Here is a 26,698-nt window from a genome sequence, read left to right as displayed (position 1 = left end):
GCTAGTGTATAGATCTGTGCTATAGTTTAAATCCAGTACAGGAATCAATACATTTACTGGCTTGACAGCTCTATCAGATTACAAGCTACAATGGACTCCAGGGAGAAAAGATGCTCACATAACTTTTTGTGCACACCTTATGCCTCATAAATACTGAATATGGTATGTAATATCCTAGAACAATGATCTAATTATAATCAAATAATTTAGAAAAACGCATAGTATTTGGTAATTGAATAATGAATAATATATTGAATAATATAATGGTAATTGAAACCATAATTAAATTACACTTCTGAGCCACGTTGAACAATTTTATTTCTAATTAAAGATGACTATAGTCCCACATTTACAGTTGTATGATTTGGGCAGTCAAAAATCCAGTTGGACTTATACATCCCTTCCAACTCGTGCATTTGACATGCATTTTCAAATTGCAGCAGGAACTCCCTGAAAAGCATTTTAATGAAACTTAATTACTGTATTTACATTCTACAAATGTGGTACACTTTAGTGTTTTATACTGTATTATAACTCTAATGTTAAATTTTATTTGATCCATTTTAATGTTATTTGTTTGTTTGTTTGTACATTTTATTACAGTTTTTCTCTAAACTTTCCACGGACTTACAGGCACTTCCTTGAGGAGCTACTGGCTCCATGGGGGTCCTCAGACCACAGTTTGAAAACCCATGTCCTAAAGCATTAAAAACAGAAATCCCATTTTTTGTTGTCCAAACTACTAGTTATATTAGATACATTTTCTAAAATAATCTACTCTGTAGGTTTGAAAATCACTACGCAAATTAAACGGGCTCGTCTTGCATCTGTCACGCGTTAAGGGCGGGGCTGTACCTGTAGTTTCAGGGATGTGTTGTTGTGAGAGAGGCGGCAGGAGCGGGCGTTTCGTGAAGGCTGAGTGCTTTCAGGTCCGATAAATATTCCGTCTGTAAAGAGCGAGGAAGAGTTACAAAAATCTTTTCAAGCGTTGACTGCTTTCGAACGGAAGAAGGTGAGTTTCCTTAATACGTTTAATTTATTTATTAATTGCTTTTTTTTTTTTTTTTTTAAATAAATAGTCCCAATTGACTATTGTAGCCATTCCATGTTTGTTAAATGTGTTTTACTGACGCACAAGGATGTTGCGCGGTAGCCTACTAATTTTAAGAAATGTAAATAGTTGTGTTATTTGTCTTTATTGGCAAGCATGGTTTTCTCTAGACCTTAATATTTTAAAATTTAGATTTTTTGTTAATGTTTGTGTTATTGGGTTACAAAACCAGATGTCAGGTGTCCTAATTTTTCGAATCTGCACTTAAACTACAGTACAACAGTACGATTAAATATAATTGGAAACAAATATATAAATTCATTAAACACAGACTGTCAACTCTAAAACCGTGTTTTACTATCACATTTATGACAAATTTTGTGCAAACTTAGTGGGTCCAGAAGAATATTGAAAAGACTTACAACCTTCCATCTCTGGTCAGCCATTTTTGTTTTCAAATTAAAGATGTGAAATTAATGTATAATTAATTTTCTCTATTTAGATCTAGGTGTAATCCACATTTGTGTCAGAGATGTGCTGTTTTTTGTTTAGCTCATTGAAATATATTAACACATTTTCTTTCCTTAATTTCAGTACATTATTTTAACAAATCATAGCCAAAGGCTTTTGTGTTTTCAACAAACAAAACACTTTTTCCAAAGATCCAAACAAAACTGGAACTTTTGGAACAGTAATTTTTTTTCCATAAGTGGACTCCCAGATTTACAGCGAAACAAAAACACCTGATTCTTGTAGGCTAGGCTATGTCTTGGAAATATTTATAAACTTATCCATAGCCTGAGCTTGTCTTTTTTAATGTCTCATGCTATCCTTCAAATTGTATCATGATGTGCCAGTAATGAGTCATAAAATGATGCTTTGGTATCCGTGACTTGTATGGATATAGAGTCTTGAATATTTTATGGTGATCAGTGACTAGTATCAATAATAGATATGTATTGACATGTATCTGCCATTAACACTTGGGTTTATTTACCTTGCTTTCTTGCAGTGTCACCTCTCTATCCAAGGAATACTTCTGTTGGCTTTAATCGCACTCAGATCCCCCTGTGAAGTTTGTCCAGGAAGCTAACATCATGCCGAAAAAATCAAGTCACCCTCCTCCATATAGAGGCAGACAGTAAGTTGCATTTTAGAGAAAGACTCCTGACTCCTTACTGATGGTATTATGATCTGTCATTATGATCAGTTAATAGGTTTCCTTTTGCTCATCAGTGTTGTTTCGCTTTGTCCCTTTAGTCACCACAGAACCTCCCATCGCACACCTTCTTACCACCCAGATGAAATGCTTCACTTTTACCGCTGGACATCACCCCCAGGTGTGATGAAGATTTTGTGCATCATCATCATCATTATGTGTGTGGCTATGTTTGCCTGCGTGGCCTCCACACTGGCATGGGACTATGACGCAAGCAGCATGGGGCTTGGCGGTCTTGGCATGGGCTTTGGAGGCGTTGGTCAAGGCAACGTTGCCGGAGGAATGTATGGTGGAGGAAGTTACGGTGGGGGTCTCGGAGGCTATGGAGGAGGCACGTACATGGATCCGAAATCAGGCAAGGGCTTCATCATCGCAATTGCGGGAATCACCTTTATCACTATACTCATCATCTTCATCCTGGTGGTGTCGAGGCAAAACGCTTCACAGTCTCCCTCATTCTATCTGGCCTCCATCATTATTTGTGCCATCCTGGCTGTACTCATGCTCATTGCCACCATTGTGTACCTGGTCGCTATTAACCCCACTGCTCAGTCATCTGGATCCATGATGTATAATCAGATATTGCAGCTGTGTGCACAATACCAGAACCAAGATCAGGCCTCTGGGATCTTCGTCAATCAATATTTATACCACTACTGTGTAGTGGAGCCTGAAGAGGTGAGCATGGGCAGTATTCATAATCTAGTATAAGTTCAGTTCAGTTTGATTATCAGACGCAACTTAATAGCTTCTATTGTCCCACAAAGTTGGGATTCAGTTATCTAATTTTTGGTGCTATTTATTTTTTTCCTCCTCTTTACAAGGCTATTGCCGTTGTTATTGGATTTCTGGTGGCGGTTGGGTTGATCATCCTACTTGTGTTTGCGGTGAAGACCCGAGGGCAGATCCGGCGGTACGGCAGGGAGCGCGTTCTGTGGTATGATGTGAAGACCATCACTGATGGCCTCACCTCTCATGGCATCGGAGAATGGGTAAGAATTTTCTCTAGCCATTTGTGCCAGAGAAAGATACTTTTCGTTTCCTGTTCATTTTAGTTTGTGTTTTTAATCTTTTAGTATAACGCATGGATTTATGAGGTCATGAAATGTAATACTTTTTGTGGTATTTGGTTTGTACTACTACTATATATTGCCCAGAATGGTTCTTGATGCATGTTGTCTTGTTTTCAAGAGTTATGTGGTGCCTGTAATTGCTCCACCATTTTCTGAGAATCGTTGTTTTAGACTAGAGCATTGCTACTAAGACTTTCAGAAGTTTCAGAGGAAGACTTCCACAAAAAGGTTTTTTTCATGTCTGGTTTCTGGGTGTGTCCTCTTATGCACTTTCACTTGATGGAAAGCATGATTATGATCCAAAATGTCATGATGAAATGTATGAAACACTTAACAGTGACTTAAAAGTTTATGAATTAGTAGGTGACAACTGTTAGACCAGAAAATGACCATGTTCTAGTGTTTTTAGGTCACTGCACTGGCTTTGTTCTTACACAATTCATCATGTATGCAGTGGTAGTTTCGTCCTTTATGTCATGATGGTATTTGTGGAAGTGGTGGAACCGGTTCTGCCTGGCTTTAATGTTTGTCCAGACTGTTTACCATACAAAAAGTAGGCTGACTGCATTGAGGAAACAGCTGAAGTAAAAGAGGCCTACATCAACACTTAAAGGAGATAAAGACTACCAAATGATTGGTGAAAAATATTTTTTGATGACAAATGTTGTCCTGCTGGCTTTTATGGAAGGGTGGTGTATTATTAAAAAAAAATGCACAGTAAATGTCCATTGTGTTTCCAAGCTGCAACAAAATTAAGTATGTAACAGCTTAAGGGTGAACTGAATACTTCTGAAAAATTTTATTTTACTCTTTTATTGCCTACAGTCAAGTTTCTTTAAAAATGTCCAGATATGAACTTCGACTTCCTTGTTTTTCTTCAGGTGAATAATGTGTCTGGATATCCAGAGGCTTTTGTCAATGACCGCAATGACAAAATGAGTGTTGCACAGCCAATGGTTTACAGCCAGAAACCAGTTTACCTTCCAAGGTAGGTTCTCCAAGTGGAGAGCAGAAAATACATTACTTATCATCCTTTCTGTAGACGTATGTATTCATTTTTTTTTCTGGATGGGGCTTGACGGTTTTAGAATATGATTGGTTATATACTGTAGATATTAATTATTAAGTGGTTGATGATTATAATGACAGTATCTTTATGCAAATGAATGCAATTTAATGATAGTAAATAAAATGTACACAAACTCACATTTGTTGTAGGCAGAATGACAACTTCTGTCAGTCAGCCAAGTGAGCACAGACAATGATTGGTCAAGGTCAGTTTTGGTCTGTCTCTAGACTAGGTGCCACAGAGTAAAGGAATCCAGGAAATGTTGTCCTTGTATGAATGGGACCCGGTAGATTTTGTTTTGTCGTGAACATGAATAACCAGTTTCACAACTGTGAAATGACTGAAACTATTGTATTCACGAAGCTATCTTCACTATGTTGGTTATATTGAAAATTGTAACATCACACCTAGGGGTGGTGAAAAAAATCGATTATTGATTAATTGCGAGTATGTTATGGACGAGTATGAATCGATTATTAAATTTTCAAAAATCGATTTTTTATTTATTTATTTTTTTGCATTATTTTATTTTGTAAAAAATGTTATACCGGGAGTTGAACGTCACGAACGCGCCCAGTTCCAGTTAGCAAGCGCGTGTAACGGCAGCCAGAGCAGGTGTGTAAAATGGAAGAACCAGGAACGAGCAACCAACCGATCCACCCAGCCAGGGGCGGACTGGCCATCTGTGTGATCTGGAGAATCACAGAACGGCCGGTACTCCAGGACGGCCGGCGGGCCGGCCCACCACCCACCGCCACGCACGCAGTCATCATCTGTTTTTTTCCCCCACTAATCTGTTTCACACTCCAGTACTGTAGGGGGCAGCAATGTACCTTTAAGTTGGATGCCAGCTGCACTGGCCGTGGCCGCCAAGTAAGCAGCAAAGACGTTAGATCAGTGGTCTCAAACTGCCGGCCCGCAACTGATCTCAAAAATAAAACATAATCCGGCCCGCTAAATTATTCTTATTCTCTAGTTGCTACCTGTCTGATATGCAAAGAAAAAGTCGCCGTTCTAAGGGGCATTCACATATCGCGTCCGCGCCGCATTCTCCTTTCCAATGCGCTTTCGCTCCAGTGGCGTCTGTCGTTGCTATGCAACCATGAGCCGCGCTCTCAATCGCTTCTATTATGAGCGCGCTTGCCTAAATTACAGTAAAAGCACTCGACTTTAAGTCACAAGCGCCGATTTAAACCACCGAAACTTTTTCTTTGCCTTGACATGTTTCGACTGCAACCTGCAGTCTTCCTCCACCTGAACACATTGTCTTTCTAGAAGAAAATTGTCCAATTTCTACAGTATGTTGGTTCTGATCTACTTCCTAAAGGAAATAAGCCTTTCATTTATTTGTTATTGTTTAGTTCAACTTGATGAGTCACAACACAATGTGATGTATTCATTTCTGTGTTCTACAGAACATAAGCTACATACAAATAATTCTGAAGTTATAACTACAAGACACAGAAAGTGCTTTGAGTTGTTGTTACTCAATGAAAGAGTTAAGTAATTCAGTAGCTGACTTTTTTTTTAATACTGCAATCACTTTGTAGTGTATTTTCGTTTACTGTTGTGAAATGGAAAATCAATAATCGCTAATCGAGAATCGCTAATAATCGAAAATCGACTGTAATCGAATCGGGACTTCAATAATCGTAATCGAATCGAATCGGGAAATCAGACAGATTAACCACCCCTAATCACACCCAAGTTATTAACAGAAGTTCTATTGATGTTATATATTTTTTTCAGTAGTGGTTCTGACTTGACAAGCTCTTTGAGTGGACTGAAGGGCAAACAAAGAGACTATGACACTAGATCTGGAGATGAGCTGGACACAGACTATGAAATGTGAGAACCTTTAAGTTATAGTTTGTAGTATTGGATCATGTTTTTTTTTTTTTTAATTTTTTGTAAATAGTCTGCATTTGTGACTAAGTAATCATTATCACTCTTGTCACATTTTTCCTCTACCTGTATTCTATGCTGTCATGCTCTCAGTGAGTATCCTCCCATCATTAATGAGCAGGAGAGGCTTGAGTACAAGAGAGAGTTTGACAGAGATCACATGGAGTATAAGCGTCTTCAGGCTGAGCTAGATGATATTAATCAGGGCTTGGCAGATGCAGATCGAGAGCTGGACAGATTACAGGAAGGCAGCCCACAGTTCCTGGTATGTAATCTATAAAGTAAAAACAGTTGGATCCTAAAGGTTGGATCTTTATTCTGTCTCTTATTATACTGATTTTGCTTGATTTGCTGAGCTCTGCCTGTCTGTCACAATAATTCAGATGCTTAAGGTTATGAGTAGCAAGTCACTTAATCTCTATTTTTCACAGCATCTTACACCTTTAAAAAAAACGACAACAAAAAATTAGTTTAAAATTGTCTCTCTGTCTATTCTGATATTATTATTATTATTATTATTCAAATGTTACATTAATATATATTACTCCTGCTTTTATTCCCCAAAAAAGGATGCCATGGTTGATTACAACAGGCTCAAAAGTTTGAAGAAGGTAAGATATTTCTGTATTGTATCTTTAATAAAATTTCATATTAGAATATTTATAGAATAATTGCATGATTTTGTCACAGCTGTTAAAATAACATAATGAAATTGCAGATAATAATTAAGATATACTAAGTGTATAGGAATGCAAATGCTGACCTGTTTCCTTTCTCACAGTCTGCAGAATATCAGATGAAAAAGAAAAAGTGTAAGCAGCTAAAGAGTAAACTCTCCCTCCTCAAAAGAAGGGTCAGCGACTATGACCACAGGCAATAAACTGGAACTGGGAACTCAGCAAGGCACATTGTCACATGATGGTTTTGCTTTGGGACTTTATCTGTATTTCTGTATTAAAAATGTACATCACTGTATTATCAAGAAATGTATGACTGCTGTTTTATGTTGACAGGTTTTTGCTTTTGAGCCAAACTAAACTTGATCAAAATAGTGTGGCATTTATGAAGTATTTAATTTAATTGTTTTTAAAGCTAGATGATGTTGTCTCTTAATCTTTTGCTGTAGTACTTTTAGTCAAGCCAAGGTTAGTATGAGCAAGACTGTGACCACTTGTTTTAGTTTTAGGGATCTCCAAGCAAAGACATTCTAATACATGTTTTTTTTAATGTTTTTATAATAATGTTTTATTGGATTTTCTTTTTCTTTATTTACTTTTTTTAAATGTATAACTTGCTGATTAATCTGTCACCGGAATATCAATATTCTCTGTTGTTTTCTTTAGGTACACACCTAGAGAATGGGTGTGAATTCAATTGCAGTTATATAATTAATATAATTAGCCTTAGTCAGACTATTATATCAAATGTTTATGATAATTCATTGAGTAATTTTAATATGGCAGGCAAATGATGAACCTGTAGCACCTACATTTTTGCTTGTATTTGTGTACATAGGAAAATAAAGCTATTCAATTTCTAAATGTCTTCTTTTATATTCATTTCATCTTATAAAAATAATGAAGGCGCCAACAAAAAGCTAATCATAACAATCAAACCTATGCTTTTATGTGGAACACGTAGGACCTCCCACAGTTCGGAACTACTGTTCGCAGTCGCATGTTGTACCGGGGGACATAACAAGTTGACGTACAAGGGTTGCACAAACGTAAATACTGGGTGAATTGAACTGTTGTTTTTATAGTTCACTTAGCAGGTTACATATTAATATGTCGTTAATACAAAAATCTAGTTTATAGACTTTTCTAATTTCTGTTATAAGGTTAATTTCGAAAATCTATACAAGTGTAATAGAGTCTCATAAGAATAGAATAACTGTTCATCATTCCCCCGTAAGAAAGCTCACAAGTCTATAAAAATTATACATCATGGATGAAGAACCAGAGAGAACAAAACGATGGGAAGGAGGATACGAACGAACATGGTGAGAGAAGTAGAAACTTGTGCTTTATGCTTGTTTTTGTTTTAATTGAAATTATTTATTGAAAAATACGACGTTAACCAAAATTTCCACCAAAAACCATTATTGAAAATAAAATCATAAAACATTACGTATACTGTCATTTATATAATAATAATATAAATAATTAAAAGCTTCTTACAACGTTTAAAGATCTCACAATAAATTTTATTTTATAATTCCTGTAGTAACTTGTATTTTCTCGGAAACTATGGCTTAAAATCTTGAAAGGGCATCACAAGTCACCCACTGGTATTTATTAAAGTACATGAGAACACATTTGTTGACGTGTGTCTCTATCAGGGAGGTGCTGAAGGAGGATGAGTCTGGGTCTCTCAAAGCTACTGTGGAGGACATTCTTTTCCAGGCTAAGAGGAAAAGGTGCAGCACTCAAATGCAGAATATAAACATCAGTTTGAGCTGATTGTATCTTGGTTTGATACTCACTTACAGTCTGTCTATCGCATTGCAGAGTGTTTGAGAGTCATGGACAAGTTCGGCTTGGGATGGTAAGCTGCAATTCACTGTCCTGCATCATTATGTTTTTACATTTTATACTGATCAACACCAGATCGTAAGACTACATAAAATTCCTCCAAACCCAGATGCGGCACCTCTTTGTGATCATTGACTCATCTAGATCAATGGAAGATCAAGACCTGAAGCCCAACAGGCTGACCTCCAGCCTAAAGGTTAGTAGCACTGCATCTATAATGGAGTATGGAAGGCTAACATTATATGAAATCTGTCAAAATTGTTCTTTTGCATTCTTCAGCTGATGGAGTACTTTGTGGAGGAATACTTTGACCAGAATCCAATCAGTCAGGTAATGCACTTGACTCTGTGCATCTGTCTGTGAGTGTTTACAGAGTGTGCCGCTTCTGTTAACTGTACCGTATCGTCACAGATCGGGATCATTGCCACCAAGAACAAGAGGGCGGAGAAGCTCACTGATCTTGCAGGTTGATACATTAGTATTTCGATTGGATATTTTGAGAAGTTTTCTTATTTCTTATTATCATCACTTCACATTATTTTACACTTACTAGGGAACCCTAAGAAGCATATCACAGCTCTGAAGAAAGCTGTGGACTCTACATGTGTTGGGGAACCATCCCTCTACAACTCCCTCAACATGGCTATGCAGACTCTGAAGTAAGGCACATATCAAAGCTTAGAGGGGAGCTAAAGTATGTTTCTATCCAAAGTTGTGAATCTAAAGGTACACTATGTAAATTTTAGCTCTTCAGCAGTTAATAAACAAAACCGCATGCATCTTGCGGGAGAACATTGTAATCCGAGCTACTTCTCTCTGTTTGTGTTTATGACGAGTCACGCGGTACTGAGCTAAAATGCTGTCCTCCTGCTTGGTCTAAAATAGTTTGAATATAAACACTTATTATAGGCGTACCGTAGTGATTCAGGATAAGACAAAAACACGGTTTGTAAAATGGATTCATGATGTACATTCACTTATTATATAAATGTTGTATATTTTGAACAAAAAAGTTACATATTGTACCCTTAGCTTGTGCGCAAAATTGGAAAATCACATAAAACAAAAGGCAACGTTTCCATTCCATGTGTTCAAGAGAACAAAATCGTTAATTAGTGCAACATTTTTGTATCTTTTTTTCATACATCATAAATGACTTGCACCTCAAAGCGTGCTGATGAAACACAATGAATGCTGCCAAATTATCTTGTGTTCGGATGTCTGGTGACACACAAAGGTGTAAGACAGTTCTGGGAGGTAATTATACCCAACCGTTTTGATGATAGACTCAGGCATTTCAGAATGTCCAAATGAATTGGTCTGCTGGTTAGTCCAGTTATACAGCCTCGTCCACTGTTGAGGCAAAGTAACATGTGTTTATTTTTTTTGTGCATTGAGGAATTGTGTTTCCATCATATTTTGTGCTCATGTCTTCTTATCGGATAAAAAAAAAAAAAGATGTCAATTGAGCGCATACATTTTTATGAGCGTTTTTAGAATTTATGTGTATCCTGGCATTCCATCCACTTATTTTTATGCAATATATGTGTTGTCTACAGTTTAGTTGTTGTGCTGGATTTGTACCAACAGCTGTTTGATTGAAAGTTGTCATCTACATTTACCACAGTAATATCTCATATCTCTGTTTTCATGCAGACACATGCCTGCTCATACAAGCAAAGAGATCCTGGTTATTTTCAGCAGTCTCACTACCTGTGACCCAGCCAACATCTATGAAATTATCAAAGTGAGTTTTAATTATTTAAATGGCTGCGTATTGTAATGATTAGTAGGTTTTGTTAAATGTGTTTTACTCTATCAACAGACTCTGAATGGTTTGAAAATCAGAGTGTCTGTGATCGGCCTGTCAGCAGAGGTTCGAGTGTGCACCATTCTCACAAGAGAAACTGGAGGTTGGTAGTCTTACTCTCATACAGTTTTTAAATTGTCTGGTGTTTTCTTTTTATTTATTTATTTTTTTAAATTCTGTTTGGCCCAACAGGAACATACAATGTGATACTGGATGAGAGTCATTTTAAAGAGCTGCTGATGCAGCATGTGAAGCCGCCTCCTGCCAGCTCCTCCTCAGAGTGCTCCCTCATTCGCATGGGTAAATCACAGTCATTTTCACCATATTAAAGCTATTTAAACATGCTGAAATGTGTTACACTGAATTGAAAGTATAACAATCTTATTGCTGGTAGCTGAAAGCGTAATCAAATTAGCTGTGAATGTTCTGATCGTCATTTTATTTTGTTTTCACTGCACTTTAACATAAAGCAGTCCAGAATTAGTCCTGATTGATTTCTGGGAAATTATGTATTTGTGTAAACTACAATATATAAATGGTATTCTTCTACAATATCTTAAATGCACATAAAAATTTGCTTAGGTTTCCCTCAGCATGTCATAGCATCAGTGTCTGATCAAGATGCCAAACCCTCATTCAGCATGTCGTGAGTACAGATTAAAGATGATCATGTTTTTACCACATTTTTTAATCATTTTAAATGTATATTCAGAATTTTAAATGATCTGTTTCTAATACACTACCGTTCAAAAGTTTGGGGTCAGTAAGATTTTTTAATGTTTTAAAAGAAGTATCTTCTGCTCACCAAGCCTGCATTTATTTGATTAAAAATACAAACAAAAACAGTAATATTGTGAAATATTATTCCAATTTAAAACAGCTGTTTTCTATGTCAATATACAGTAAAGTGTAATTTATTCCTGTGATCAAAGCTGAATTTTCAGCATCATTACTCCAGTCTTTAGTGTCATATGATCCTTCAGAAATCTATTTAATATGATGATTTGATGCTCAAGAAACATTTATGATTATTATCAATGTTGAAAACAGTTGTGTACAAATTTTTCAAAATTCTTCGATGAATAGAAAGTTCAAAAGAACAGCATTTATTTAAAATAGAATATTTTCTAACATTATAATTGTCTTTACTGTAACTTTTGATCAGTTTAACTCATCCTTGATGAATAAAAGTATCGATTAATTTTATTTCTATCCCCCAAAAATAAAATTAAAATTCTTACTGACCCCAAACATTTGAACGGTAGTGTTTAATGTTACAAAAGATTTAGATTTCAGACAAATGCTGTTCTTTTGAACTTTCTATTCATCATAGCATCATGAAATAAAAATGTAAATAACTGTTTTCAGCATTGATAATAATCATAAATGTTTCTTGAGCATCAAATCATCATATTAGAATGATTTCTGAAGGATCATGTGACACTGAAGACTGGAGTAATGATGCTGAAAATTCAGCTTTGATCACAGGAATAAATTACACTTTACTGTATATTGACATAGAAAACAGCTGTTTTAAATTGGAATAATATTTCACAATATATATATATATATATATTGTATTTTTAATAAAATAAATGCAGGCTTGGTGAGCAGAAGATACTTCTTTTAAAACATTAAAAAATCTTACTGACCCCAAACTTTTGAACGGTAGTGTATGTTAAATTTGTTTTAACATAGCATAATATTAAATCTAATTTCTAGTACTGTTCAAACGTTTGGGGTTGGTAAGATGTTGTAATGTTTTTTAATGTTCTCTTATGCTCACCAAATATACATTTATTTGATCAAAAATACAGTGAAAACAGTAAATATTATAATTCAAAACAACTTTTTCAACTCAAAACAAGTTTTCTATTTTAATACAGTTTAAAATGTCATTTAGTCCTGTGATGGCAAAACTTAATTTTCAGCAGTCATTACTCAAGTTTTCAGTGTCACACTATTTTTGTGGAAACCTTGATACATTTTTTTTTTTCAGGATTTGTTGATGAATAGAAAGTTCAAAAGAACAGCATTCATTTGAAATAAAATGGTTGTATATGTAAATACCTTGTTTATATTTAACTATAATCTAATATAATCTCATTTATTTTGTAATATATTTTAGGCACCTAGACAGCACTGGTGAGCCAGCACTCACTCTCGGCGGTTACTACTGCCCACAGTGCAGAGCTAAATACACTGAGCTGCCAGTGGAGTGTAAAGTGTGTGGTGAGTCCTCAGAATGTCCCCATTCTTTACAGCAATCTTCAGAGAGCATTCATGTGTTCAGTTCTCACAGTCTGTCTTCTCTCTGGTGCAGGTCTGACTTTAGTTTCTGCTCCTCACTTGGCCCGTTCCTTCCACCACCTCTTCCCCCTGGACGCTTTCCAGGAGACCCCGCTGGAGGAGTATGAGGGAGAGAAGTGAGCGCCACCATCACTTTGTGATCGGTCTGTCTCGTTTTAGCCTATTTCATAGTGTTAATCTATGTCTTTTCAGGTTCTGTGAAGCTTGCCAAGGAGAGTTGAAAGACAAAAGTGTAGGTTTTTCAATTTTAAATCTTTTGTATGCCAACATTAAATAGGTTTGTTGTTTAAAATAACATTCCACCTGTTTGTTTTCTCCTCTCTGCAGGTGTTTACTTGTCTAGCATGTAAAAAAGTGTTCTGCGTGGAGTGTGATCTCTTCATACATGACACACTGCACTGCTGTCCCGGCTGTATGCAGACCGACAGGACGTCCTGATGCAAGATGGCCTGACTACAAGACATCTGTGAATATAAGTACAAATAGAAACTGAAAAAAGAGCAATCATCAGCCACAGATTTAGATTCTCACTGATTCTCAGTTTTTGAGGGTTAAGGTAATGAAAGACAACAATCGTCAGTTCTTTGGCATCATATTACTTTGGTTTTCTATTTACATGCATCATAGATGTGCTCAAGCTGTAAATGTATGTAGGGGCGCCCCCTATGTGGAAAATAGGTTCACTGGACCAAATAAAACAGAAAAAAAATGTTTGTACTGTTTTCCAGTGTTTCCAGTGTTTTGTACTGTTTTCCGAGTTGTAATAGCCTTAACATGACAGCTTTTTTGTATTCTTACATGCCATGTTAATGTACTTACTTGCCTGTGCTCAAACCATTGCGGAACCAGTTTAGACTATCTGTTTAAACAAAATAAAACTTTTAATTTAGTTACTTTTTTTTTTATTCACTTTGGTACTATTTTTATATGCAAGGTGTACATTTTCAAAACTCTTAGTAAAAAAAAAAAAATATACAAACTGATCACACTTGTAACAGTCATTCTTTCAAAACTTGATTCCATGCTTTCATTACAGTTTTCAGTCACATTTTCAGTCCACATAATCATTGTTTCAAAACAATTATTCAAAAGATTATTGTAGTATGTAATGAGAACATTTGGTTTAATCACCAAAACAAAACACTATGGTGATTTTTCAATTTAGTACTTGTAACAGTTCATTTAATAGCAAACAATGAAATATACGTGTTTCAAATCACCCTTGTTGAGGAAATAATTATATTCCACAGGCTACATTAGAAAATACACTTACATTGCCTAACTTGCATAACAAAAATCCATAATAGTATCTATTCATTGCTTTATCAAAAGGTGCGAAATATAAGATGGCCATAAGGTTTTGTGCTAGAAAAGAGCATGCTGACAATACATGAATTGTTCTCGCTGTGCCATATGACTGAATCTTACTGACCAGTTGACTAGTTAACCTTTATAAGAGCGAGTTACAATAATGTGGCAGTCCCTACCATGGTGATCTTTTTACAGTATCACATGGAATACTGTAATGTAAAAATACTGTATTTGATGCCATCTGTCTCCCTTCTTCTGATGATCTGATGTTATAGTCATTGACTGTTTCCTCTCCCTTGAACTCGCTTATCCTGCTCTGTTTACAAATTGCAAATCTCTCTGTCACACACACACACACACACAGAACAATGTGTTTATAATCTAAGATAAATCGCTTATAATGTAAAATTAATCATTACATTTGGTTAGAAACTATATCTATAGAATCTGTATCCTCCTAATGATTAATTGATTAACCATTAAGATCAGTTGGAATAAATAGAACATGTATTAAACTGAACGAAAAAAAGAAAAATGAAAAGTTTGAGTGTAGTAGCATGAAAGGCAGTTACTGCGAATCAAATGTTTATATAGATGAAACACTTATTTTGTTTTGAAAGGGATAACTTACTTTGTGATTTTGTGTTTTGTACGAACACAAATAAAAACATGCTGATTTTTTTTTTTTTTAAAGTGCACTTTTGATGATCTGATCCTGATGTAATATTAGTACTAAGAGTTTTGAAAATGTAAAGCTTGAGAAAATTGTGCCAAAGCAATTTATAAAACAAAAAACAAACATAACTTATTTTTGCAAACTGTATAAATGATTGCTGGTGTATAAATGTGAAGTGTTGGAGCATGCAGTTATGTTTTTAAGAGTCAAGTTCATTGCAAGGACAAACTCTAAAAATGACAAAATAAAAGATATTACAAATGTAATCCAATCCATATACTTTTAATTTCAATACTACAGCTTGGGGACAATCTTAAATTGTACCTTTATAAGAAATGGTACAGCTATTCAAAAATATATATTCAAAAATTCAGAATCGCACACTTTAGCACACCAAAGTTCTTATCAAAATTTTTACATCATAATAAAAAAAATTATACACCTACAGTATGATTTGACACATTTAAAGTACATGTGCTTCACAGCTCGATATTTTTGTGCTGGTCATATTGTCTGTGCAGCCAGGCCTTCAGCAGTGGGAGGTTCTTGTCCATCCAGCGAATGTTCTCCTCAATGTTCTCCAGGGCTTGCTGGATACACCTCAGTTCTGCTCCAGTTTCAGCCCTCAGGGAACTGAAGAAACTACGAACCTGACGGAGTAGAGAGAAATGCTCAGAGTTTTCTGATCACAAACTGATGAAAGCTCCTAATTACTTGTTTGGTTCAATAAACTAAATACCTACCTCAGCTAGCATTTCTCTGGTGGAATACTGGTTGGTCACTCCTACTACCATGTGCGCTATAGAGTGTGAGCCAAGATCAAACCTGTAAACAAATGTTTGAAGTCATAAAAGGGCTCACAATATATCACTATCGAGTGCCTAATTAAACCAATATCTCACTTCTTAATCAGGGAGTCCCAGTTAGCTTTTAAAAAGTCCCATGCATGTTTGTAGGCCTTAGGATTTTTACTGACTGACGTTACAACATATGGCAGATCCTGAGTCTTCATCACCTCTCCCACCAGACTCTGCTCCATCATCCTGACAGAAAGAAAAAATGACATTAGTGATTTATACTGATTTTCTTAATCTGATGTGTATATATAAATGTCTTACCATTTTAACTTGTGATCAAGAGGGCTGGTAGTGAGGGCACTCTTGATCCTGCTCTTCATCGAGATGTACATGGACTCCTTGTACTTCTCAAACAGAAATTCCCAACCATCCTCAGTCCGGGCACCAACAGAAAACACAGCCATAGTAACGTCATTGGGAAGACTAGAGGACGGACGGACAAAAAAAAAAAAAAAAAAAAAAGTCCAAAGTTTTCTTTATCTTCTTAATGGTAACAGTGTCAAGTGTTTAAAAAAAACTGTGAGAAGGGAAAGACTCTCTGACCTCATATTCCCATCTGAGTCCCTCCACTTGTTGAAGAGCTGGCTGGCGGTGCTGACACAGGGTGGATGACCCCGCACACAGCCGAACAGGAGGAGGTAGCTCCGCAGCATCCTCTGAGACACAGAGCCATCATCAGTCCACGACTGCTGGTCTATGAGCTTCCTGAACAGCTGCAGTATGTAGCCCTGGACCACAGAGAGACAATCAACATCTGTTACACTTACAGCATGAAGAGAATGGCAAGTTCATTTTTATTACTTATTTCATATACAATGATAATTTAAAGTACGTTACATAAGCATGATGAAAAAACAAGCAAAAAAACAAACAAAACAAAACATAGGCTTGCATACTTTTTGAATAATACATTTCCATGACTTTCATAGTGATTCATGATTACTGGATAAGGATTTTTAAAAATCACATTATCAGATTTGCACTCACCAAGGGCAATTTCTAGTCATTTAAATATTTTAAAGCTTAGCATAACTAAAAAAAAAATGTATGGTCACACTTTATATTGGGTGTCCTAATCTACTATGTACTTACATCAAAAAATAAGTACAATGTATTACAATGTAATGTATTATTGTGTTCATATTGTATTGCAAAACACTTTTGCTGCTTTTGAGGTGGATATGGGTAAGTTTAGGGACAGGTTTGGTGATATGGGTAGGTTTAACAGTGGGTTAAAAGGTAAGGGAAGTGTCAACAGTGTAATTATAGATGTAATTACATGCAGGTATTTTTAAAAATATCTAAAAGTACAATGTAAAAACATGTATGTACACAATAAGTGCATTGTATCAAATGATTAATTTAAATCTTAGAATACAGTAGTTAAAGACACTGAATATAATATGGGACCAAATGTATATTTGCTATAGAAATTTAAATTTTTCCATCACTTTTTAAAAATTATATTAACTTCCAGGACTATTTTAGGCCTGACATCACAATTACTCCAGATTTTACATTGACCCGGGAATCTAGTCTATACCAGATTTTATAATATACACCATCATTCAAAAGTTTGGGGTCAGTTAGAAATTAATACTTTTATTCAGCATATATACATTCAGTTGAATAAATAATGCATTACAAAATGCAACTGTTTGCAACTGATAATAAAAAAATGTTTCTTCAGCTCTAAATCAGCATATTAGAATGACTTCTGGAGGATCATGTGATACTGAAGACTGGAGAAATGCCTGCTGAAAATTCAGCTTTGTCATTTGATCAAATAAATGCAGTTTTGGTGAGCATAACAGATTTATTTCAAAAACATTTTTTGATTCGACAGGATTGAGATTGTACTAAATAACATCCTATTAATTGTGTGAATCATGAAATGAATTATAACTGATTCTCAGAATTGCTCAGATGAAATGAAGCTGATTTCAAGCCTGAATCATGAATTAATTAATCCACAAGCTAGAAGGTCAAATATAAATGACCGCTCACTGACCTTCATCTGGTTTTCCAGCTCCACCATGTCTCTTTTCTCCATCAGTTTGTACAGAGGCACAAGCTCACTGAAGCCCTGTGTCACTGGCATAATCTCAGTTTCTTTGCTTAGATACAGGGTCAGGTCTAAAGCCTTATCCAGAGGAAGCTTACCAACACTGTCCAAAACACAAGGAACCAGGGCATGATTACTTGCCAACACTTTTATTGTCTGATCTACAGTACTATCGATCTAGTTGTTTGACTCCTGATACATTTTCTTCCCACTGACCAATAAATGCCACATACAGAAGACTGAGGACTGACCTGACCAGCTGGAAGGCGTTGTTGATGAGGCTGGCCCGGTCATTGCTGCTGAGCGCCGTGTGATTGTATTTGAGCAGCCTGATGAGGTCATCCCAGCCAGAGCCCTCATAGTGCACGATGTAATATCCACTCATGTCCACATTAAACTTGATCCAGTCCACCTCCTCCGGCAGATACAGCACATCTATGATGACAATAGACCTGTTAGAATTCAGCGCTACACTCCAAAGAGTTTTTTTTTTTTTAAACAGTGATCCCATTCAAGAACCATTCTGGATTCCTCAAAGAACCTTTCAGTGAAGGTTTTTTTTATTTTTCCACTATAAAAAACCTTGTGTTCAAAGGAAAGGTTACATGAATGTTTAAGGTTCTTCAAAGAACCATAGATGCCAATAAAGAACCATTATTTTTAAGAGTGTACAGTATTTTATGATAATCTGTCACACATATTATCCCGACAGTGCTTTTGTTGTTTAGAGATGTATTGTTTTTTCTCTAAACATAACATTGTAAAAAAACTTAACTAATATAACTAAATTATTATGAAACAATAATATAATATTACTAAATCACATTAGCATGTATGAATAGCATTGTCAAATTATGGTATTCAAACAAATACCTGTTTTGGTCTTCAGCAGGAAGCGGTGCACTGTTGTTGAGTCACTGGTAATGTAAGTCAATGGAACGTGCCACAGGAAGCTGTAAACAGCAAAAGATCAGGAACTGAAGATTAAGCCAAACTTACAATCAAGTGTAAAAAAACAAACAAAAAAAACAAACAAAAAAAAAAAACAAAAAGAAAAAAAAGAAGAAAATTAAGTCAGAAAATAATCCGACTTCATGTGGCAAAGCAAATGGAAGTTATTCATTTTCAGTTAGAGTTCACGATTTGTGGTAACACGAGTGACAGTGGCCACTGCCGTGTTCAAGTTGAGAAAAGTTTAACTTTAAGCAAATTAGTTCAGATTCAATGTGTCAGTGTGTCTCCTGTGAGAGAGATAATGTTTTCGAATGTCCTTTCTAATGGAGGCGTTTGTGTTACTGAGAGATTTTCCCTTTTTAAATGATTTATCTCTGCCCACATACAGTACAAGGATATAGTTTTAAAAAATGATGTGTGGAAAAACGTGTCAAAAATTTTCAACATTCTGAGAGACTTGGATTCATGCATTGATAATCATTCATCTTGTTCATGATATGATGTATTATTCACTGCTGCCCTGGTGATTTCTCAGCAAGAAAACTGCTTGCTTGTCAGAAGAGAATGACAAATCTTAATTTTGCCTGCAGTAAATCTTAACTGTGATCACATTTTCAAAAATATAAACACTAAACAAAACATAAATATAAAATCACTGTCAGTTTAAACAGGCTTAAGAATAAAGAAAAAAAAACAATGTAGATACTTGATAATAATAACCTTGATGTTTGTGAAAGGTCATCACTCTTGAGGTAACGCTCCTGACTTAGTCTGACTTCGTGACCTTTGACCTCCACTGTAATGAGTGGAAAGCCCTCCTGCAATGTCCATGTTTCCATCATAGCCTTAACATCCAGCTCATCCTCCGAGTGCCATTTCTAAGAGATATAATATCACAGAAATACATCACAACACCAGTTAAAAACACTGTATAATGTGTTTAGATTAATAATGTATGCAAAAACTCACAGAAGCTCCAGAGTCTGAGACTGAGCGCCGGCAAGACTCATCACCCTTCAGTCTGCCCTCATCCAGACCATCAGAGTCACAAACCTATAACAGAGACATTGAAAACCTGCTGTTAACACTTACAACACATCGTAAGACATTTTGAAGGTGCGCTTGAACTCTATGTGAAATCTCAGTGGAGAAATCGTTACGCAAAATTCCTTATCGCATGTGTTGACTGGATTTCACATAAAAAAATTTGCTGAACAGCAGCAAATGTGACGGCTCAGAATGAATTAGCTCACACTGTTTGCTGCAGAGTACTCACATTGGTCAGACTTTCCCACAAGTTACTATTGACCGTGTTCTGGTAACTGTAGCGTTTCAGGTATCTCACAATGCCCAATTTAAAGGCCTCTGGGGACAGAAACTCTCTCAGCATGTTCAGAATACAAGCACCCTGAAACGACATTCACAATGTAAAAAGCTTGAAAAACAAGAAAGAAAAACATTTCACTGGAAAACTTTCTCAAGTTTTATAATGCACCTTGTCATAGGAAACATCGTCAAACATTTCCTGTATCTGAGCAGGGTTCTCCACCGGCGTGGACACAGGGTGAGACGAGCTTAAGGAGTCCACCTCCATGGCCTCAAAACACTTCCCCAGGAAATAATCCTCCTGTTGCACAAAAATGATTGGGGTTCAATTTAGCACAAATCAACCAATTCGTTCTAAGTGCTTTTAAAATTGCCATTATGGAAATAAAAAGCCAAAAGCTAAAATGAAAAGCAGCAAGGGCCACCAATTTTACAGAAACTTACAACTTGCAGTTCAGGATTGGTGATGTTAACAGACACAAACTCCATGAACTTGGCAAAACCTTCGTTCAGCCACAGATCATTCCACCACTGCATGGTGACCAGGTTACCGAACCACTGACAAGAACAGACACAGAATGAACCATTCACTGATTATCCACGGCAATAGCTCACTTATTAGAATCATATAATACCTCCCATTATACACACACACACACACACACATACACACACACACACACACACAAAAAACAGCTAATGTCATAAGTTCACCTGATGGGCCAGTTCGTGAGCGATGACCATTGTGATGCCCAGTTTGTCAGAAGCAGAAGACTTGTGGGGGTCGAAAAGAAGGGCTGATTCCCGGTAGGTGGTCAGACCCCAGTTCTCCATTGCTCCAGACTGGAAGTCTGGGATAGCAGCAAGATCTACAGAGCAGATTATATAAATGTTGAACCAAGAAATCTGTCCTTTGCATGTTAAAGGAACACTCCACTTTTTTTGAAAATAGGCTCATTTTCCAACTCCCCTAGAGTTAAACAGTTGAGTTTTACCGTTTTCGAATCCATTCAGCCGATCTCCGGGTCCGGCGGTACCACTTTTAGCATAGCTTAGCATAGTTCATTGAATCTGATTAGACCGTTAGCATCGCACTTAAAAATGACCAAAGAGTTTTGATATTTTTCCTTTTTAAAACTTGACTCTTCTGTAGTTAAATCGTGTACTAAGACCGACGGAAAATAAAAAGTTGCGATTTTTTAGGCTGATATGGCTAGGGACTATACTCTCATTCAGGCGTAATAATCAAGGAACTTTGCTGCCGTTCCATGCAGCAGTGCAATGATATTACGCAGCGCCCGTGAGCCCCTGCTTGCACAGGGAACGTTTGTGAGAGACGCTGCGTAATATCATTGCACTGCTGCAGCCATGATGCGGCAGCAAAGTTCCTTGATTATTACGCCTGAATGAGAGTATAGTTCCTAGCCATATCAGCCTAGAAAATCGCAACTTTTCATTTTCTGTCAGTCTTAGTACACGATTTAACTACAGAAGAGTCAAGTTTTAAATAGGAAAAATATCAAAACTCTTAGTACACGATTTAACTACAGAATAGTCAAGTTAGGAAAAATATCAAAACTCTTTGGTCATTTTTAAGCGCGATGCTAACGGTCTAATCAGATTCAATGAACTATGCTAAGCTATGCTAAAAGTGGTACCGCCAGAACCGGAGATCGGCTGAATGGATTCGAAAACGGTAAAACTCAACTGTTTAACTCTAGGGGAGTTGGAAAGTGAGCCTATTTTCAAAAAAAGTGGAGTGTTCCTTTAAATAGTAACGTTAGACAAAAATATGCAACTAACCCTGTTTGGGCAAAGGGTAAGGAATGTCAAAGTAGTCATCATAGAAGTCAAGCAGCTTCACTGCAGCATCCAGAGCAAACTCTGTCTGGTCGATCTTCTCTGGCACAGCATACACCGAAATCTGAATTCACATCAAATAAACGCTACTAGCAGGATCGCAAAAACTGATAAATGATGGACATGGGATCTTATCATTAACTCAGTGGTTTTAATAATCTGAGACGGATTATCTACTAACCTGGACTCCATGCTGACTGGTCTTGCTGATAGAGAGAAAGTCAGAGACGATGAAGGCCACCAGGTATGTGCTCATCTTTACACTCACATCAAACTGATCCTCAAACAGGCCGCCTGGCAGCTCTAATGTTCTCAGCTAGAGTGAAGAAAAAAAAAAAGAGTATGCTTAACAGAAGAATCAGCCTTCCCATGGCAGTTTAATAGTTCATGTTGTGGTATGATTTATTCAAGTTTTATACGGAAAACAGAAAGATTGATCAACAGGTTCTATAGACATTACAGCACCTTAGGCATGTTTGAGAGGGCAATATGCTTTGCTTCTCTGCGAATCCGCATGGAAAAGTTTGCTTTGAAGGCAGGTTCATCAAAGCAGGGAAAGGCTGCTCGTGCACTAGTCGGCTCAAACTGTGTGGAAGCCACAACCCTGAAAACGTGAATGGCACAAAAACAGATTATTGTTTCCCAAAAAAATAAAAATAAAACACTTCAGAGCCACTTGGAGAGACACGGACTAAAAATCTTAAGTGTTTACATAAGGTTTCTCACCTGACGTCTCCCTTGGTGGTGCGATATGTGCTTTTGTAAAATCCATGAAAGCTCTCAGAGAGGTTGGCAGCAAACCGCAGTTCAACTGAATATAAATGGCCTCTCTTTAGCAGCGCGTTATCAGATATAAGTGCAATCTGCTGGAAGTATGGGTACTCTAGCACCTTTAAGGGCTGAAGCAGATTCATATCTGAACCTAGCAACCTTGCATTGGAGATCTGAAGATCCTTGCTGTGCAGTATTATAAACTTGGTGTCTTGATGCACCTCAATTTGGATCTGCGCCAATCCAGTAAAGTCTAAACTTGTGAGGTTGGGGTGGATAAGGAGATGATAATGAAGGGGAGATACTGTGTCTGGAAGTCTCATTTTGTCCCATGGGAATGGTTCTCCATTGCTTGATACAGGTAATGTAGTGGGCTCTTGAGTGACTGCAGCCCATATGTGAATGATGGGAAGGGTAATTAGATTCACAAGCAGAGCAAAGCGACTCATGTCTACTACTACTTGGAAGCTCTGTAAAAGGTAAAGGAAAAACGTATTATAAAAATTCTGATAATATAAAACAAGCCCAGAATGAGTTCTGTTTTTTTCAACATAACCGATTTAAAAGTAATTTATTGAGGAGGTGTATTACAATGACAACGCATATCGCCTGAGTGAGAAGTATCAAATCCGCGAATCGATTCTTTTGAACCTTGATTCTTTTTTTACAGTCTATGGTCCATATGCTATGATCCCAATAAATGGTTACTAAGGGTGTTTATTGTAATTTCACGTCTCAAACATATTTTAACTGCAGATATGATTCTGCTCATAAAACATAATTTAAAAATAACGTTTCTTTCTTTCTTTGTTTTTACGTTTTAGTACTGTTTGTTAAAGTCATGGGTCATTCTGACATGTTAACGGAAGTAGCCCATGTGTGTTGCACATCATATTACTAGCACCTGTTCATTTTAATTGTAGGGGGGTATTTTTAACTTATTTGCGCTATTTCGTCTTCCGGGTTCAAAATCTTCATGACCTGCAGTCAAGCCGTAAATATTTCCAGTTCGTAATGCTCCACTATCATAAATCAGCTCACAATTTTTCAACTAACGCTAGTCTTGCATGTCAGACAGAGAGGGTTTTCGGTTCAGTCACTGAATTGCTGACTGGTTTCCGACTCAAAAGAACTGACACGGCGAATGCGGTAGCCATTTAGCATATGGTGTAGGAAATCATATCATTTAAAAATTTGTTGTAAATGTAATGATGTTCTACATTCGGTTATTAGCTTCTTCGCACGACGCCTTGTACAACGTAACGTTAAACTGAAACAGTATTGCGCGTGCTGTGCAATATACATAACCCAACGTCATGAGCAAGATATTGTCACGTGCAAGACAAGTTCAAGTATATCTTTATATTACAGAATACTTACAATTACGAACTACGCTTTTCAGTTAAAATCCTCGACCTGTTCCAAAAAAAGAATCCAGCTATGGTTCAGCTGAGGACTTCGAATCAATGAATGTGAAAGTGAAAATAGAGATCTTGTTTAACATTTGCATCATGGGAAGCAAATTTTTAAATTAAAGGCGGTGCAATAACTGAGTAACAGTAGTATTAAAGAGGATAATTTAAGGTAACAACAAAAATAAATAGCCTGCAATCAGCAGCCTATATTTTAAATTGCATACAAAGTGGTAACCATGTGGACGCATGTTGCCAGATCCTCTCCCTCAGTTCTCCAGTCTGTGGAACACAACCTGCAACAGAAGAAAGATGGCATTGAATATTGTGATTTTTAAACAAACAAAAGTATTAGATGGAAAAAAACATGGGAATTTTATGTCAGTAAGGGGGAAAAAAACCATGGGAATTTAATGTCAGTAGTTGTCATTATTATGTGCATAATCCTTAAACATTTTAGACATATTGTATAAACAAGAAAAACAGCAGAATTGGACCTTGAGCACCATACAAAGTTCTTAGTTTTTAAATGTGTTACAGTAATGGTGGAGATTAGAGAATATTACTTTTTTTGTGGTATTGGTCATAAAGTGTGACTGTCAGTGCTTATAAACTCGGTGTGTATTCATAGATGTATTACTAGAACATGTAGTTTTACAGTCAATCCGAGAGTGCCAGGAGATAAAGTCCAACATGACATTTCACAAAAAATCATTAATGAGTAAACTTTATGGTTCAGTTAAATCTCTCTTATCAGGAATAAGGGGTTTTGGAATGACAGTTAGAAGGACAAAACGCATAATTTCATCCATATGATCTTGTCACTGTGATCATAGCAGTTCATTCACACCCATCCACCACTCTCGTCACAGGCTTTATTAGAGGAGGATAGAGCTGGTTAGACATTCAGAAGGTGCAGGGCTCTGACATTCAAACATTATGCTTAAGGAGGTGTTGTTGGGTCTCCTCGCAGGAGCAGGGGTTTTTACTGTAGGGATTCTGCTGGGACACTTCGCCATTGACAAGGGCAGTTCGTTGCCAGAGTGGGCCCGGGATGCATCTCGTGATGTTGATGAAAGTATCATTGAGAAATTCCTTGCAGAATTGGACACCAATGAAATTAAAGAGAACCTCAGGTGAAGTATTTATACTGAAGCACATGAGTATACGATTCTAAAACGATTCTAAAACGAATATCAATCCGTATGGAGTTGTTTGTTTCAGCTGTTTTGAGAATGTATTTTTTTCATCTTTATCCAAAGGGAGCTGACTAAGGTTCCCCACATGGCCACCACACCTGGAGATGAAGCAACTGTAGATTTTATGCTGAAGAGATGGCAGGACCCCAAAACAGGCTTGGACAGTGCATGGAGAGAGGACTACAAGGTGTATCTGTCATTCCCTAACAAAACAAACCCCAACAAAGTCTCTGTTGGTAAGACAGCATATAGAATATCTATTCAACGCATAACATTTTCAGTTCTGAATTCATTTCAGAACAGCCTCTAGTTTTTGACATTTTACAGATTTGCTTTTAACACAATGAATGTGATCAAAATGATATATTATCCAAAAATGTATGTAACTTAAGAATGAAAAACTCTCTGTTTTATTTAGTTGATCCAGAAAACGGAGTCCTGTTTACGGCAAGAGAGAAAGAGAAAGCATACAAACCAGAGCAGGAGGACCCAGAGGTGGTCCAGCCTTACGCAGCATATTCCCCTGCAGGAAATGTCAAGGTGTGCAGCCTTCACCACCTTAATATACTTCATAGTTCATGAATAATTACATATTATTCTTAAAATAAATATTGTTTTAGTTTACTGGCATTAACCATCCATTTAATTTGTAAAGCAGTATACTGTACACTATAGTATACAGTACACTACTGTTCAAAAGTTTGGGGTCAGCAAAAACATTTTTTTTTATTTTTTTTTTAAGAAAATAATTTTGTTCAGCAAGGACACATGAAATTGATCAAAAGTGACAGTAAAGACATTTATAATGTCAAATAAATGTATTACAGTTTCTACAAAAATATTCTTTAAAAAAAACACTCTGAGCAGCAAATCAGCATATTAGAATGATTTCTGAAGGATCATGTGACACTGAAGACTGAAGTAATGGCATTGCAGGAATAAATTGCTTTTTAAAATGTATTAAAATAAAAAACTGTTATTTTTAATTGTAATAATATTTCACAATATTATTATTTTTGATAGAATAAGAGGAAGAATAAGAGATTTCTTTCAAAAACATTACAAATACAGACACCACACTTTTGAAAGTCAGTGTACAATTAATAAATTATTATATTACTTTTTTCACTTTCAATTAATTTCTTTTCAGTTTTTCCATTTTGTTTTAATTTTTAAAAACGCCTCCTCTGATGGAGATGTTATCGTGACATAAAGCTTATTATGTTATGACAAAATGACACAGCATAACTTATGACATATCTCAAGAAAATACAACAATCGTCTTTATTACACTTG

At 36.4% G+C, this 26,698-nt stretch overlaps 4 protein-coding genes across 5 annotated transcripts in view; 3 read left to right on the top strand and 1 right to left on the bottom strand.

Moving 5' to 3' along the window:
* Positions 1 to 895: 895 nt before the first annotated feature.
* On the top strand, positions 896 to 7,798 carry oclnb (occludin b). 2 transcript variants are annotated; one of them, XM_067407928.1, is made up of 9 exons: positions 896 to 1,012; positions 2,064 to 2,192; positions 2,312 to 2,948; positions 3,095 to 3,262; positions 4,225 to 4,331; positions 6,165 to 6,260; positions 6,411 to 6,582; positions 6,887 to 6,928; positions 7,099 to 7,798. In XM_067407928.1, the coding sequence occupies exons 2-9, from the start codon at positions 2,149 to 2,151 to the stop codon at positions 7,195 to 7,197; spliced, it is 1,365 nt and encodes a 454-aa protein (XP_067264029.1). In that variant the 5' UTR covers positions 896 to 1,012; positions 2,064 to 2,148; the 3' UTR covers positions 7,198 to 7,798. The 2 variants fall into 2 exon arrangements, with proteins under 2 accessions (XP_067264029.1, XP_067264028.1); XM_067407927.1 differs by having other exon boundaries at positions 6,162 to 6,260.
* Positions 7,799 to 8,018: 220 nt separating this feature from the next.
* Positions 8,019 to 14,620, top strand: gtf2h2 (general transcription factor IIH, polypeptide 2). The gene is made up of 15 exons (XM_067405681.1): positions 8,019 to 8,319; positions 8,659 to 8,736; positions 8,828 to 8,864; positions 8,961 to 9,047; positions 9,131 to 9,181; positions 9,263 to 9,317; positions 9,405 to 9,510; positions 10,508 to 10,598; positions 10,677 to 10,764; positions 10,854 to 10,961; positions 11,244 to 11,307; positions 12,790 to 12,893; positions 12,985 to 13,087; positions 13,164 to 13,203; positions 13,299 to 14,620. Exons 1-15 carry the CDS (start codon positions 8,264 to 8,266, stop codon positions 13,407 to 13,409), a joined length of 1,179 nt encoding a protein of 392 aa, XP_067261782.1. The 5' UTR covers positions 8,019 to 8,263; the 3' UTR covers positions 13,410 to 14,620.
* A 7-nt stretch (positions 14,621 to 14,627) lies between these two features.
* Positions 14,628 to 24,590, bottom strand: erap1b (endoplasmic reticulum aminopeptidase 1b). The gene is made up of 19 exons (XM_067405679.1): positions 24,172 to 24,590; positions 22,747 to 23,261; positions 22,486 to 22,624; positions 22,202 to 22,336; positions 21,964 to 22,084; positions 20,875 to 21,029; positions 20,605 to 20,718; positions 20,330 to 20,461; positions 20,111 to 20,242; positions 19,804 to 19,887; positions 19,555 to 19,712; positions 18,754 to 18,833; positions 18,132 to 18,315; positions 17,827 to 17,983; positions 16,359 to 16,543; positions 16,077 to 16,238; positions 15,861 to 16,001; positions 15,702 to 15,783; positions 14,628 to 15,608 (listed from the first exon to the last, which is right to left on the bottom strand). Exons 2-19 carry the CDS (start codon positions 23,238 to 23,240, stop codon positions 15,438 to 15,440), a joined length of 2,826 nt encoding a protein of 941 aa, XP_067261780.1. The 5' UTR covers positions 23,241 to 23,261; positions 24,172 to 24,590; the 3' UTR covers positions 14,628 to 15,437.
* A 422-nt stretch (positions 24,591 to 25,012) lies between these two features.
* naaladl1 (N-acetylated alpha-linked acidic dipeptidase like 1) overlaps positions 25,013 to 26,698 on the top strand; it is a 7,374-nt gene continuing 5,688 nt past the window's right edge. Inside the window, exons 1-3 of the mRNA XM_067405680.1 lie at positions 25,013 to 25,339; positions 25,466 to 25,638; positions 25,821 to 25,942. Of these exons, the coding sequence (XP_067261781.1) occupies positions 25,143 to 25,339; positions 25,466 to 25,638; positions 25,821 to 25,942 (492 nt within the window). The 5' untranslated portion in view covers positions 25,013 to 25,142. The remainder of the gene's footprint in view (positions 25,340 to 25,465; positions 25,639 to 25,820; positions 25,943 to 26,698) is intronic.

This window comes from Chanodichthys erythropterus, chromosome 13 (assembly GCF_024489055.1).
Source record: "Chanodichthys erythropterus isolate Z2021 chromosome 13, ASM2448905v1, whole genome shotgun sequence".
In the NCBI taxonomy this organism is placed as follows: Eukaryota; Metazoa; Chordata; class Actinopteri; order Cypriniformes; family Xenocyprididae; genus Chanodichthys; species Chanodichthys erythropterus.
Note: the sequence above shows the minus strand (reverse complement) of the source record. Positions and strands in the feature narration are given on the sequence as shown.

Coding starts and splice junctions, on each gene's coding strand:
- oclnb (XM_067407927.1), top strand. CDS start 2,149: ATGCCGAAAAAATCAAGTCACCCTCCTCCATATAGAGGCAGACA. Junction 2,193..2,311: donor CCTCCATATAGAGGCAGACA/GTAAGTTGCATT, acceptor TTGTCCCTTTAG/TCACCACAGAACCTCCCATC. Junction 6,929..7,098: donor GGCTCAAAAGTTTGAAGAAG/GTAAGATATTTC, acceptor CCTTTCTCACAG/TCTGCAGAATATCAGATGAA.
- gtf2h2 (XM_067405681.1), top strand. CDS start 8,264: ATGGATGAAGAACCAGAGAGAACAAAACGATGGGAAGGAGGATACGAA. Junction 10,962..11,243: donor GTGCTCCCTCATTCGCATGG/GTAAATCACAGT, acceptor AAATTTGCTTAG/GTTTCCCTCAGCATGTCATA. Junction 13,088..13,163: donor GAGGAGTATGAGGGAGAGAA/GTGAGCGCCACC, acceptor ATGTCTTTTCAG/GTTCTGTGAAGCTTGCCAAG.
- erap1b (XM_067405679.1), bottom strand. CDS start 23,240: ATGAGTCGCTTTGCTCTGCTTGTGAATCTAATTACCCTTCCCATCATT. Junction 19,888..20,110: donor TGTGGGAAAGTCTGACCAAT/GTGAGTACTCTG, acceptor TCTCTGTTATAG/GTTTGTGACTCTGATGGTCT. Junction 19,713..19,803: donor TCTCAGACTCTGGAGCTTCT/GTGAGTTTTTGC, acceptor TATATCTCTTAG/AAATGGCACTCGGAGGATGA.